The sequence below is a fragment of the Chenopodium quinoa genome, unplaced genomic scaffold (assembly GCF_001683475.1).
Source record: "Chenopodium quinoa cultivar QQ74 unplaced genomic scaffold, ASM168347v1, whole genome shotgun sequence".
Classification (NCBI taxonomy): domain Eukaryota; kingdom Viridiplantae; phylum Streptophyta; class Magnoliopsida; order Caryophyllales; family Amaranthaceae; genus Chenopodium; species Chenopodium quinoa.
The window spans coordinates 1791746-1807685 of NW_018743503.1; the positions used below are offsets into that span (position 1 = coordinate 1791746).

Here is a 15940-nt window from a genome sequence, read left to right on the forward strand (position 1 = left end):
GTGTATGTGTGTATATATATATATCTAATTATCATTACCTCTTTAGCCTTGTTGTGCTGTTATTGGCGGAGTTTGTACCGTATAATGTGAAACTCGAACATGTTGGTCTTCCCTTTTTGCTCAGGGTCCAACATGGCAAGAGCTTTGGCTGAGAAAATAAGAAGAATAAAAGCGTTAAAATAATTTCAAGCTGAAAAAGCATACGAACAGGCAAGTCACAAGGTTCCACCTTGAGGGTAATTTCGGTATAGGCCGTAGGCCAACATGAATACCGGATTCCTAAGCCAGTCGGCCAACGGGATCTGATGGGATGGTACGTTCACCGTTTTCCCATTCCTAACCACCTTTTGGGCTTTAAAATACCCTAGTTGGAAGCTATTGCCAGGGTCGACGGGCGTCTTAGAGGGCTTGTGCATCCCACGTTCGAGTCGAATTGGATAAGCATTGAACTGATTCATCCGCAAGTTAAACTCTTCGTCCTTAGTTTTGATGCGGTAGAATTGGTGCTTCCATTCTCGCCACTTGGACGGCCTGTTCAGAACCACCAGATACTCTTTTTGGATGCTTAAGATAAACCAGCCGTCCGTTCGGAATCTAGGCGGACTATGGAATGCAGTTCACAAAAAACTTGGACGTCCTGATTGAAGCCTTGTCGATGGCACGTCACAAGATAGCCAAAAATATTTACCCAGCTGTTTGGCAGCAGCTGGAAGATAGCAATGGTTTATTGATCTAGCAGAGCCTGAACAAATGGATGTAAGGGGAAGCGAAGGCCCACTTCCAAGGCGGCGATTTCTTCCGCTGCCTCTTGCTCTCCTAGGCGGTCATCGAGTACGAGCGGGTCGGCGCCACGAGCTGATAACCTTCTCTAAGATGAAGGGAGTCTCGAAACTTCTCAAAATGATGGTGCAAAAACCTAAGGCAACATCGCCGATCGTACAGACATACGAGTTCTTAAAATTGTTGGCGTTGGCCTCTTCGACCGCTTGATCGGTGTCTGGGTTCTCAGCTTTTCCCTAGAAGAGCCAAACTTAGTGGACAACACTATGTCCGGTTCAGCTCCTTCGGCCGAGCTCCCTCCCTTGGAGCCTTGGCCGGCTTCGGTCACTACAGTACCTTTAGGCACCATGGGTTTCTTACCCTTATCTTGTTTCCCCTTAGCGTCCGCCGAATTCCAGAAGGGGGAGTGCAGCGAAGGGGAAAGTCGGATGGCTCAGTAATATGAATGCCAGTTCTAGGCCTGGCCGACATGGTGGTTTGGATTGAGGGTTATTGGGGATTTTGGTCGGATGATCCCACACGGCCGGACCTAGCATCCGCCTCATTTCAGAAGATGGCAGTTCGGACGACATCTAGACCGAGCTGGTGTATTGGGAGACGCGTAGTATCGGATTTTGCCCGGACGCCTCCCTAGAAGAAGAAGTGCCTTGATAATTTTGGCGCTCTGAAAAGGAGGTGGTCACTTTTATCACCAATAACAGTGTTGTCCGCTTTCTCCCCGTCCGTATTACTCGAAAAATAAGGGACTAGGGGGTCCGCCATACTGCTGTCTGGATTTCTGGGGACACCTTGTTCGTACTTTTGTTTCGTACGCGCCATGTTCGACTAGAGGACCAGAGAAGAATAAGTGGGGGTGAGTTGGTATGCACTAACAATGGACCCACTCCAAGGAGAAGAATCGTCTCCATCCACTCTAAACTCCTCAGTCCCAAGAAAATGACCGACGTCATGAGGAGAAACGGACGAAGTCGAGTATTTTGCCAGTTGGTGTTTAAATAGTAAAACAAGTATGAAAAAGGATGAAGTAAAGGAAAGCAGACAGTTTTCTCTGTACAAGTAGAAAACTTTGAATGTTTTTGAAGATCTTAAAGGTTAACCGGAAAACTAAAGGAAATTCGGATGAAAAAGTAGAAGGCACGATGGAGCTGTCGAAGATGTGACGAAAATGCACTTTCTCTCTCTAAAAGATTTGACCTCTCTCTAGAAAATGCAAATTCAACAAGTGACAAGTTCGAGTTAGGTCGTAGCCTCGCATTGGCCTATCCTTGCGAGTGCTAGGCTAGCTCGAGCTAGCTTGCGCATCGCAATGCTAGCAGCAACCCTAGCATGCATTGCGTGCTAGCATAAGCATGCTAGCATGGCTGGCATTGTTGGCCGCAAGAATGTTAGCAGCTAGCGCATGCTAGCGTGCTAGTATGCTGGGCCATGCACCTAGCCGCAAATATCGCACATACTAGCAGTGTGCTAGGCTGTTCATGCTTGCTAGCATGCTAGGCCAGGCACCTAGAGCATCGCTAGCCAAGCAAGCATCACAAGGCTAGGCCTTGCTAGCATGTTAGGCGCCCAACCATCCCAGCCACGCTCCAAGCGCCAGAAGCGCATAGCAGCGTGCTAGGTATGTTGGGCTATGCGTGGTGCTGGGTAGTGGCACGCACCAGGCAGTAGCACGCTATGCGTGCTAGGCCTAGCATAGCAGCAGCGCCCAGCAGCATCAAGCACCGCATCCCAGCGATGCATGCGTGGGCTGGTTGTGTGGCTGCGCATGTGCGTGTGCACGCTGGCCAACTGCCCAGCCTTGGTGCTAGGCGCCAGCTGGCTGCCTTGGCAACCAAGGCAGGCTGCCAGCATTCCACGTGGCTTGGTTAGCCGGTCAAGGGGAGGGGACCAAGGGTTGGATTGGGGAGCAAGGTGACTTGGTCCCCCACTTGGGTGGTCCTCACCTTCTCTCTTCCTCCTTATGCCACTTGTAACTTTTTGATTGAATTGCAATTTACCTACATTGATAGAGAATGGGAAATCAAGGTTCATTTCCTTATAAATACCCAAGTTTAGGGATTTGGGAAGAACACTTGAGTCGAACTAAAAAGACATCTCCTTAGAAAAGTGAGAAAACCTTAAGTTCGTAAAAGTCTAGTTTTTATTGATCAAGTCCCGACTAACCTTCGGGATTAGGACAATTCGGGTCGGGTTTGTCGGTACATGCCGTTGGATACCTTCGCATTTGCTGGGTTTGGGTTTTGAAGTAAGAGCTCGGAATCGAGTGAAGCACGCGCCAAGGTTATGAATGTATTTTCCTTCTCTCTCTTAATTGTTGTTTAATATGTGATTGCATGCTTAGTTGCCTTAATTAGTGGGCAGGTCTTGGGCGGGTTTCTCTTCCGCGTAGAGTCAGACTTTAAGAAACCCAACAAAATATAGACGGGGAAGACGTATGGTTGCCCAAACGACATGTCAAAATAGACGGCCAAGTCACCAATCCCAAGCCATTGGCCCGAGAAACGTGGAACAGGTGTCCCACCTGATACCAAGTGGCACCATTTGTCCGACTGATTTCAAGACTTGAAGACCAATAATGAAATTAAGCGGACCGACTAAGGCAGAGAACCCAAAAGGAGTAATCCCATGATCAGACGGACGGTATTGTCCGCCTCCTTCAAATAATAATGATGCTCCATTAGCCCGATATTCGAACAATGCTGGACAAATAAAGATTAAAGGAGGAGGCCTGTAGGGTACGAGCCACCCCTTTTGAGGGGAAAATGTCTAGGGTAAAAATAACCCTACACGTGGCCCAACCAAAAAGTGACATGCGGCGCAACAGATGGGTGACATGTGTCCTAATAGGATGCTGACACGTTTCAAAACATTGGAGCTCTAAATGAGAGAAAGACCTCCTTACATCAGGAAGCCCAAATCCCGAGAATAGCGCTAAAACGACACCCTCAAAGGACACATGTCCTCTTCTGATTGCGTTGTCAATCAAGTCACACCATTCTAGGTCATCAAACCCTAGATGACACACATTCCCACCCCTATAAATACCCCAATCATTTATGAAGGGAGGGGTGGATTAAGACATATCATTCAAGAGTATTAAATTGCTCCAACTTCTCTCTACTTTCTCTCTCTAAATTTACTTCGTTTTCCGATCACTAACTTAATCATTGGAGGCAAATATAAACCTCATTAAGCCAGTTTATGAAGTCATAATTGGTCCTTAATTTGGTGTGTTCATTTTTCACATTGTTCCAAATAAATTGCTTCAAGTGTGAATGTTTATGGTGAACTTGTAATTTTGAAGTCCCTAATATTTCAAAGACCCAATCTTTAATTGTTTATTTGGTTGGAACTTTGATTGCTAAATTCCATGTTAAATCAAAATTTTTGTGTTGATTAAAGTCCTAAAAGTTCAAAACTTGTTATTGAAATTAAGTTAATCTTCATGTAAGAAGATGTAATTTTTCAATTTTTCACAAGTTATTGTTGGAAATTGTTCATTGGATGAAAGGGTTTAATTTTCCAACCCCTTTAATTTTTTCAAATCTCATTATTAATTTACATTTGATTAAATTAATAATGAGTGTAGTCCTTCAATTTTGTAGCATCAAGATAGACCTAAATTGATTTAAAGAATGGTTCTTAAATAATTTAGGCTTGTGGAATATTAAAATTGAATTTAATTAAGTTGGACTTATTTTAATTTTCATTTTTCTCTAAATTGATTCTAAAATAAATTTAGAATAAATTTTATGTCACACATATATCGGGATTGATATCTAGAAATAATAGCACGCAAATCGAGGTAAAATCACCCAAACGCCACCAAGGCTAGTCAGGTATCTCACGCAACCCACATGTGGCTACCTTTGTGCGCATGGAGGTGCTCCCACCTCGAAGTGATGCGGCTGTGTGGCGGGCTAGGAGTGCACAATGGGGCGTGCTTGATGCTTGTGGTGCGTGGTTGCCGGAGATGTTCGCAAGTGCTGCTGGGCAGCAAGGCAGTGAGCCCCAACACGCCCAGCCACACCTGCCAGCACGCATGCTAGCATGCGCAGCTTGCTGCGATGTGTGCTGGTGCTAGCAGGCGTAGCGATGTCATCTAGGCAGGCTGCCTGCGCCCAAGCACCCCCAGCCGCAGCTATGGTGCCTAGAAAGCCTAGCCCCATAGCTAGGATTCTAGGCACTCGGTTTAGAGTAGGCTGATTTTTCGATGCATGGGTTTTGAGTTTTGCGAATTTTGCCATTTTAATATTATTTAATTATTTTAACGAGGCTAGGCATCGGTTTTTTTTTCCGGTCTTGCAAAATTAATTAATTTTGACAAAATTTGGGTTAACCGGCTTAATTAATTGGATTAATTAAGTTGGATGCGGAATTTAGTGGGAACTTTATTAATTGCATGAACTAATTGCGTCTTAATCACATAAAATGTTAAACAACTTTGACTAGTTTTAATTAGGCGCGTTAATTGGATTAACCACCTAAGTTAGTTACTAGTTTGCGCTCGTTATGCATTGTTACTTGTTTTTCATTGTAAAATGCATGGGCCATTCACATATTGTGAATGGATGAATGAAAATGGCAACTAGTAGGGCCCGATTAGGATAGTAAATACAGACTGCGATCCGTTATGTATTTTTGTAAATCTAAATACTGTCTGCGTACCATTGCTTATTTTTGTACCTTAATAATTAGATTAATCCTAGTCGTAGTAGCTAGTAATTTCATTTTGGCGGGGATGTCTCAAGACGGCATTTCTATGAAGACGAGCCAAGATGGTGTATCGAAGATTCTTGAAGATTTGAAGATTTCAAGGGGTCATGCTAGTTGCCAAATGCATCTTATTTCATGTTTTCTACATATAATTGTACTTATATATGTGAATGATATGTTAGATGCATGTTTAGGATTTCTAATGTTGCAATGATTAATTAAGTTCATTTAAATAAACCAACATAGAAACTCTAGGTCCCTATAATATTGAGCCAAATATGCCATTCCAAGAACGACACTTATCGAACTAATGTGCATGGTGATGGGCTACTATACGCCAAATCGAGGCATCACCGCTTCCCTAGGAACGTAAGGTATACTAGGTACACAAGTCGTCTTGGTTAAGCTCAACGATATTGGTAAGGAGTCCTTAGATGTCGTGGCAATGGAGGATAAAATGTCAAGGAAGCATTAGATGCGACATTTTATCGAACCAAGAGTTGCTTGGAGCTATTAGTGATTGGATTGCTTACCCTCAAGAATATGTCTCTGAACTTCAGAATATGTTTCAAGAGTAGGCCCGAATTGAAAGGTTCGAAACCCACAGGTAGATCCCTGAGAGCAAGCTTAAGAAAGGAGAGGTAGTCAGCCCGCATGTTCTTAAAATGATTGGATTATTTGAGAATGTGGAAAGGCTTGATGCTGGGTATTCGACCAAGATGCCAATTGATATCATTCTCCACTCGCTGCACAAAGGCTATGATCAGTTCAAGATGAACTATAATATGCACAGCATGGAGAAAACTCTCACCGAGCTTCATGGTATGTTGAAGCAGGCCGAGCAAACCCTCAAGGATGAGGAAAAGCATGACATGCTCATGGTGAGAAAGGAAAAGCCATTTAAGCGCTCGGGCAAGAAGAGAAGCTTTGAAGGGAAAAAGAAAAGAATTTCCGCCTAAGTCAAGTATTGTTAAGAGTGGCAAGGACAAGAAGGTAGCCTCTTCTAAATATGATTCCGAATGTTTCTATTGCAAGAAGAAGGGACATTGGAAGCGGGATTGCCTCAAATTCAAGGAAGATAAGAAGAACGACACCGTCGCTTCTTCATCAGGTATTTTTGTTATAGACTTAAAATTCGCTAGCAAAACATCATGGGTATTAGATACCGGAGGTGGCTCACACCTTTGTTCCAATGCTCTAGGACTAAGGATAAATAGGAGGCTAGAGAAGGGAGAGGTCGAGCTTCGGGTTGGAAATGGAGCAAGGATGTCTGCCGTATCCGTTGGAATTCTCAGTTTGTCTTTACCCTTTGGGCTTATTCTAGAACTTGACAATTGCTATCATGTTCCTAGAGTTACCAAAAATATTATTTCAATTTCGACGTTGGACGCCAAAGGTTTTGAATTTCAAATTAAGAACAATAGTTGTTCTTTTTATTTCGATAATGTTTTATATGGTAAAGCATATTCAGAAAATGGTCTTTATGTGCTTTCTCTAGACAAACAAGTTTATAACATTGATGATACTGCTAAAAGGGTTAATACCATCGAGTCGAATCAAACCTACTTGTGGCATTGTCGTCTTGGCCACATTAATATCAAACGCATCAAGAAACTTGTTCAAGAACGTGTTCATGACTCATTCGACTTGGAGTCGTTTGTAAATTGCGAAGGATGTCTATTAGGCAAGATGATAAAGCTGCCATTCTCCAAGTTGGGAGAAAGGGCAAGTGACTTATTGGGTCTAAAACATATGGATGTATGTAGACCAATGAGTACACCTGCAAGACAAGGTTATCGATATTTCATTACCTGCACCGACGACTATAGTAGATATGGTTATGTCTACCTTATGTCGAATAAATCTAAGTCTTTGGAGAAATTCAAAGAGTTTCAGAGTGAAGTTGAAAATCATCTTGGCAAGAAAATAAAAACACTTCGATCGGATCGAGGTGGCAAGTATTTGAGCCATGAATTCGACGATCACTTGAAAGAAAATGGTATTCTTTCAGAGTTGACACCTCCCGGAACTCCACAATGGAATGGAGTATCCGAACGGAGGAATTGAACCTTGTTAGACATGGTTCGATCAATGATGTGTCTTAGTGAACTTCTAACTACGACACTAACTTTGAACCGTGCTCCGTCAAAAGCTGTCGAAAAGACTCCATATGAATTATGGACGAAGAAACCTCCAAGGTTGTCTTTTCTTAAGATTTGGGGTTGCGAAGCATATGTCAAGACATTAATTTCTGACAAACTTCACCCAAAATCAGACAAGTGTTTCTTTGTGGGTAATCCAACAGAAACCAAGGGGTATTACTTCTACAATAAATCCGAGAACAAAGTGTTTGTTGCTCGTGATGGTGTTTTTTTGGAGAAGGAACACCTTTCCAAAATGACAAGTGGGAGGTAAATCAAAATCGACGAAGTTCAAGAGGAAGAGCAACAAAGTCAACATGACAAAATTGATAATCAAAGTTCTTTAGAAGCAGCTGTTGACATTGGTCAGAGTCAAATCGGCAATGTGCAAAGTAGAACCGACAATGCAAATGCTTAACCTATTATTCTGCGTAGGTCGAAACGACCTAGATCTTAACCAGACAGATACCTTGGTATTGTCTTAACCGAAGATCAAGACATCCTAGTTATGGATGGAGATGAGCCAGCGACATACGAACAAGCTATGACGAGCCCCGACTCTACAAAATGGCAAGAGGCCATGAAATCCGAGATGGACTCCATGTCTAAAAATAAAGTTTGGGACTTGGTTAATTTTCCTGAAGGTTACACACCTATTGGTTGCAAATGGATTTTCAAATTGAAAACAGACAAAGATGGAAATGTATCTATATACAAAGCTAAACTGGTGGCAAAAGGTTATAGGCAAATTGATGGAGTTAATTATATGATGAAACCTTTTCGTCAATTGCAATGCTTAAGTCTGTCCAGATCATCCTAGCTATTGCTACATATTATGATTATGAAATATGGCTAATGGATGTCAAAACCGCCTTCCTTAATGGGATTTTGGAAGAAACTGTGTATATGACAAAGCCGGAAGGTTTTGTTGATCTAAGAAATGCCGGGAAGGTATGCAAGTTTAAGAAGTCCATTTATAGACTAAAGAAGGTAAGCAGAAGTTTGAATCTGCGGTTCGATGACGCCATTAGTAAGTTTGGTTTTACAAGAATCCAGATGAGTCTTGTGTTTACAAGAAGGTTAGTGGGAGTGACATCGCATTCCTAGTCTTATATGTCGACGACATATTACTTATTGGAAACAACACTAAACTATTAGAGTTCGTAAACGGCTGGCTTGCGAAGTGTTTTTCAATGAAGGACTAGGGAGAGGCACAATACATATTGGGCATCAAGATCTATAGAGATAGATCTAAGAGAATGATTGGATTGAGCCAAAGTACCTATAAAGATATGATAATAGCACGATTCAACATGGAAGGGGCCAAGAGAGGGCACCTACCCATGTCCCATAACATAACTCTCAGCAAGAAATAGTGTCCACATACACCTGACGAGCGAGAGAGGATAAGTCAGATTCCATATGCTTCGCTTATTGGATCGATCATGTATGCCATGATATGTATTAGGCCGGATGTATCGTATGCCTTGAGTGCTACAAGCCGATACCAATTAGACCAAGGAAAGGCGCATTGGACTGCGACCAAGAATATCCTAAAGTACCTGAAAAGGAACAAGGATAAATTCCTGGTCTATGGTGGATGTAATGATTTGGTTGTTGATGGTTATACTGACGCGAGCTTCCAGACTGATAGAGACGACTCCAAGTCGTAGTTAGGGTACATATTCTGCCTTAATGGAGGAGCGTTTAGTTGGAAGAGTGCTAAATAGAGCACCACTGCAGATTCTACAACTGAAGCCGAATACTTGACAGCTTCGGAAGCAGCTAAGAGGCAGTTTGGATTCGTAAGTTCATTGGTGAACTTAATGTTGTACCCACGATTAAGGGTCCTATAGACCTCTTTTGTGATAACAATGAAGCTATTGCTTAGGCCAGGGAGCTAAGGGAACATCAGAAGGTCAAACATGTCAAACGACGATTTCACATGATAAGGGAATGGAAATCCGAGAGTGAAATCTGAATTTGTAAGATTGGAACGGACGACCACGTAGCCGATCCTCTGACTAAACCATTGTCTCAAGTGAAGCACAACAAGCACGTTGAGGCAATGGGAATCAAGCATATTGGAGATTGGCTTGTATAGGTGATTTAATTAAACTCGATGTCTTAATGTAAAACACTCTGTTGAACCATTCAATTTTGGAGCAATTAAATTTTCTGCAAATTTATGATTGCTCCATATCTATTTAATTTGTGGTTTAGGATTAAATAATTAGTCCATTCGATTTATGAGAATATTCAAAACAGGGTATCAAGACCATGTCTTGGATAAAGAGAAACCTGTTAAGTGAACATTGAATATTTTAATCGAAAATTATCCCTAATCGAGGTCATTTAAACGATGGACGATTAATGATTTGCATAGGTACTAGTTTGGAACTATACTGGATAAACCTATGAGAATACTTTAAGAGACATCAAATCGTCATAAGTATATTTCTCATTATAGCTATCGGAACCTTTTTCCTCGACCATGAGTATTGCAAGTTCTCTTGTTTGAGTATTAGTCGTTTTGATGTTGCCAACGTCTACCGTAAATGGGGATTATAACGGCAACACTCAGGCGACTAGGTCCTCTTAGTAAGGGAAGATTACATTACAAGACTGGGAATGTCCCCCTATTAATAATAAGGAACATGTCTTTGTTGTTTACAAGACCTCTCGATGAGCGAGACTTTGAAAATGCATGGCCGTGCTCAGATGGATTTTAGAAATCATCTGTTTATTGACAATCAAACTCGGGAATCGAGAAACACTTCTGGACGTAATAAGGATGATGAAGAATCTTACGTTATAGTTCATGAAGAGACATTAAGCGACATAAGAAAAGGCCTATACACTAATTGCACACATGTCCGGAAGGACAAGTGGGAGATTAAAAGGAATGGTGTCCTTCCAACAAGTGTATTATTCCGATAGAGGGTTCAGAATTTTTAGAGTTAATTCTTCAGTAAGGTCAAGTGATCTGAATGCCTAGGTGGAGGCCGCTTTTGATCAATAATATTAATGTACAATTAATATTACAACTTAATCTTGACTAAACCCTTCGGGTCGAACCCAATCGAACAACCGATCCGAGAAGACGAATCAATCCAAAGGATTCGATGAGTCGTCATAGTATTACAAACAAAGACGTCGGATATCGGGCTTAGAGCGTCGAGATCGAGCATCGCAAATACAACAAGTGACAAGTTCGAGTTAGGCCGTAGCCTCGCATTGGCCTAGCCATGCGAGTGCTAGGCTAGCTCGAGCTAGCATGTGCATCGCAATGCTAGCAGCAAGCCTAGCATGCATTGTGTGCTAGCCCAAGTGTGCTAGCATGGCTGGCATTGCTGGGAGCAAGCATGCTAGCGTGCTAATGTGCTAGGCCATGCACCTAGCCGCAAGCATCGCACATACTAGCAGCGTGCTAGGCTGTGCGTGCTTGCTAGCATGCTAGGCCAGGCACCCAGCTTATCGCTAGCCAAGCAAGCATCGCAAGGCTAAGCCTTGCTAGCATGCTAGGCGCCTAGCCACGGTACAAGCGCCAGCATCGCATAGCAGCGTACTAGGTATGCTGGCTTATGCGTGGTGCTGAGTAGTGGCACGGACCAGGCAGCAGCACGCTGTGCGTGCTAGGCCTCGTATAGCAGCAACCCCCTAGTAGCATCAAGCACCGCATCCTAGCGATGCATGCGTGGGCTGGCTGTGTGGCTGCTTAAACGATGGACGATTAATGATTTGCATAGGTACTAGTTTGGAACTATACTGGATAAACCTATGAGAATACTTTAAGAGACATCAAATCGTCATAAGTATATTTCTCATTATAGCTATCGGAACCTTTTTCCTCGACCATGAGTATTGCAAGTTCTCTTGTTTGAGTATTAGTCGTTTTGATGTTGCCAACGTCTACCGTAAATGGGGATTATAACGGCAACACTCAGGCGACTAGGTCCTCTTAGTAAGGGAAGATTACATTACAAGACTGGGAATGTCCCCCTATTAATAATAAGGAACATGTCTTTGTTGTTTACAAGACCTCTCGATGAGCGAGACTTTGAAAATGCATGGCCGTGCTCAGATGGATTTTAGAAATCATCTGTTTATTGACAATCAAACTCGGGAATCGAGAAACACTTCTGGACGTAATAAGGATGATGAAGAATCTTACGTTATAGTTCATGAAGAGACATTAAGCGACATAAGAAAAGGCCTATACACTAATTGCACACATGTCCGGAAGGACAAGTGGGAGATTAAAAGGAATGGTGTCCTTCCAACAAGTGTATTATTCCGATAGAGGGTTCAGAATTTTTAGAGTTAATTCTTCAGTAAGGTCAAGTGATCTGAATGCCTAGGTGGAGGCCGCTTTTGATCAATAATATTAATGTACAATTAATATTACAACTTAATCTTGACTAAACCCTTCGGGTCGAACCCAATCGAACAACCGATCCGAGAAGACGAATCAATCCAAAGGATTCGATGAGTCGTCATAGTATTACAAACAAAGACGTCGGATATCGGGCTTAGAGCGTCGAGATCGAGCATCGCAAATACAACAAGTGACAAGTTCGAGTTAGGCCGTAGCCTCGCATTGGCCTAGCCATGCGAGTGCTAGGCTAGCTCGAGCTAGCATGTGCATCGCAATGCTAGCAGCAAGCCTAGCATGCATTGTGTGCTAGCCCAAGTGTGCTAGCATGGCTGGCATTGCTGGGAGCAAGCATGCTAGCGTGCTAATGTGCTAGGCCATGCACCTAGCCGCAAGCATCGCACATACTAGCAGCGTGCTAGGCTGTGCGTGCTTGCTAGCATGCTAGGCCAGGCACCCAGCTTATCGCTAGCCAAGCAAGCATCGCAAGGCTAAGCCTTGCTAGCATGCTAGGCGCCTAGCCACGGTACAAGCGCCAGCATCGCATAGCAGCGTACTAGGTATGCTGGCTTATGCGTGGTGCTGAGTAGTGGCACGGACCAGGCAGCAGCACGCTGTGCGTGCTAGGCCTCGTATAGCAGCAACCCCCTAGTAGCATCAAGCACCGCATCCTAGCGATGCATGCGTGGGCTGGCTGTGTGGCTGCGCATGTGCGTGGGCAAGCTTGCCAGTTGCCTAGCCTTGGGGCTAGGCGCTTGGTTGCTGCCTTGGCAACCAAGGCAGGCTACCAGCCTTCTACGTGGCTTGGTCAGCCGGTCACGGGGAGGAGGCCAAGGGTTGGATTGGGGAGCAAGGTGACTTGGTCCCCCCCTTGGTGGTCCTCACCTTCTCTCCTCCTCCTTATGCCACTTGTAACTTGTTGATTGAATTGCAATTTACCCGCAATGATTGAGAATGGAAAATCAAGGTTCATTTCCCTATATATACCCAAGTTTTGGGTTTTGGGAAGAACACTTGAGTGGAACTAAAAAGACATCTCCTTAGAAAAGTGAGAAAACCTTAAGTTCGTAAAAACTCTAGTTTTTATTGGTCAAGTCCCGACTAACCTTCGAGACTAGGACCATTCGGGTCGGGATCGTGGGTACGAGCTTTTGGAGTCCTTCGCGTTTGCGGGGTTTGGGTTTTGAAGTAAGAACTAGGGATCGAGCAAAGCACGCGCCAAGAGTATAATTGTCTTTTCCTTTTCTCTTTTTATTGTTGTTTAATATGTGATTGCATGCTTAGTTGCCTTAATTAGTGGGCGGGTCTTGGGCGGGTTTCTCTTCCACGTAGAGTCGGACTTTAAGAAACCCAACAAAATTGTCTTTCCCGTCAATATAGACGGGAAAGACGTACGGTTGCCCAAACGGCATGTCAAAATAGACGGCCAAGTCAGCAATCCCAAGCCATTGGCCCGAGAAACGTGGAACAGGTACCCCACCTGATACCAGGCGGCACCATTTGTCCGACTGATTTCAAGACGTGAAGACCACTAATGAAATCAAGCGGACCGACTAAGGCAGAGAACCCAAAAGGAGTAATCCCATGATCAGACGGACGGTATTGTCCGCCTCCTTCTAATAATAATGATGCTCCATTAGCCCGATATTCGAACAATGCTGGACGAATAAAGGTTAGAGGAGGAGGCTCGTAGGTTACGAACCACCCCCTATGCGGGGAAAATGTTTATGGTAAACATACCCCTACATGTGGCCCAACCAAAAAGTGACATGTGGCGCAATAGATGGGTGACACGTGTCCTAATAGGATGCTGACACGTTTCAAAAAATTGGAGCTCTAAATGAGAGAAAGACCTCCTTACATCAGGAAGCCCAAATCCCGTGAATAGCGCTAAAACGACGCCCTAAAGGACACATGTCCTCTTCTGATTGCGTTGTCATTCAGAGCACACCATTCTAGGTCATCAAACCCTAGATGACACACATTCTTACCCCTATAAATACCCCAATCATTCATGATGGGAGGGGTAGATTAAGACATATCATTCAAGAGTATTAAATTGCTCCAACTTCTCTCTACTTTCTCTCTAAATTTACTTTGTTTTCTGATCACTAACTTGATCGTCGGAGGCAAATATTCGGTCAAACGGAATATTTGTTGTTTTGCAGGTGTTCGTAACCGTCCGGCTATATTCAAGACCTGTATCACGTGGGATTCCAAAAAAACACCAAAACAATTATCATCCAAAACACAAATAAATAAGCTGAAAATGACCAAATCTAAGGAAGAAAACTACCTTAAGAGTGCCATTAATGGCACTTATTAACTACACAAGGGTAGCGCAGTATCTCCTTTTAGTGCAGTGATCAATTCACTACGTCGCCCAATTGTCAATTAATATTGGCAACTTACAGATAACTAATTTATATTTTATTGTTTATATGAGAACACCTATTAGCCCACAAAACATATCATACTTGGTCTATAACAAGACGATAAGATCGCAAAAATATTAGTAATTGCATTTACATACATTTCCTTCAGTTTCTCTTTAAGAAGTTGTAATTTCAATTCCCTAAAAGGCTTGATTCATAAATCAAGGCCAGACGTGTACGTACTATGCTTGAACTAAGTTTTAATATATTGAAGGACTATACACTCTATACTAGTAGTATACTGAATGACCCTATAATTCTGCGCTCAAGCCTCGTTGGGGTCTAAATTGGCAAGCGGCAAGTATATACATTCGATTTTCCAGTAATAGTTATCCTTTAATAGTTATTATTATTACTTTATATAGTGAAGCTAAGGCTACTACTGTATTAGCTTTTTTTTTAATTTTTTTTATTTTAAGAACTATGTACTGTATTAGCTTAATTATATATTTTACTTCGTATAAGTATAATATTCATGCAAGTTGACCTATTTGTATTAAACAATATGATAACGTACCAAACATTAGTAAACTAATTTGACATTTTCACAATTATCAAAGGCAGCAAACACGGTAGAAACTTATTATTTCCCCAAGTCATGGAAAAGAAACCTCAAGTTTTAGGCACATGGAAACTCTTCTTAGTTGGTTGTTTTTGCGGTGGTCTTATTTCACTCTTGTTCATCGACCAAACCCAACAAAATGCAAGGTTATTAGCAGCTAACAATGCTTTGCAAAAATTAAACCCCTTTTCTAATATTATAGATCAACCAACAACCAGCATATCATCCACCGTGCCTTCAGAAATAACCACTCATTCCGTCGACGCTGATGTTCCACCCCCGATTATTAGCACCATTCTGGAGCCTAATGCCACCACCACCACCTATCCCTCGGAAGTTCTATCCCCGATTATTAGTACCATAATCCAGCTTGATGCCACCACCCATCCCCAAGAAGTTCGGCCTCTCGTTATTAGTCCTATATCCGAGCCAAATGTTACCACCTGTACTCCAGATGTAATATCATCCTCGATTATTAGTCCTATACTCCAGCCTCAAGTAGCTATTCATAGCCCTGAGGTTCCGCCCTCGATTAGTCCCATATCCGAGCCAGATATTACCACCCTTACTCCAGAAGTGACAACCCCGATTATTAGTCCTATACACCACCCTGAAGTATTCATCCATAGCCCTGAAGTATCGCCCTCGATTATTAGTCCGGTAATTGCATCGAATATCACTTTTAATAGCATGGAGAAACCTATAGAAGAAAAGGAAAAAGATTGTGACATATTTGATGGGAGATGGGTTTATGATGCTGATTATAAGCCGAGCTATAATACAATGACTTGTCCATTCGTAGAGGTAGGTGTAAGATGCCAAGAGAACGGAAGGGCAAATTTCGAGTACGAAAAATGGAGATGGGAAGCTAGAGACTGTGAAATACCATTGTATGTATACTTAATTATTTACTGATAGAGTATAAAACTAATCC

General features: G+C 42.7%; 1 protein-coding gene across 1 annotated transcript in view; it reads left to right on the plus strand.

The window, feature by feature from the left end:
* The window catches only part of LOC110739566 (protein trichome birefringence-like 42), a 41272-nt gene that overhangs the window by 23739 nt on the left and 1593 nt on the right, over positions 1 to 15940 (plus strand). Inside the window, exon 2 of the mRNA XM_021920021.1 lies at positions 15209 to 15896. Within this exon, the coding sequence (XP_021775713.1) occupies positions 15209 to 15896 (688 nt within the window). The remainder of the gene's footprint in view (positions 1 to 15208; positions 15897 to 15940) is intronic.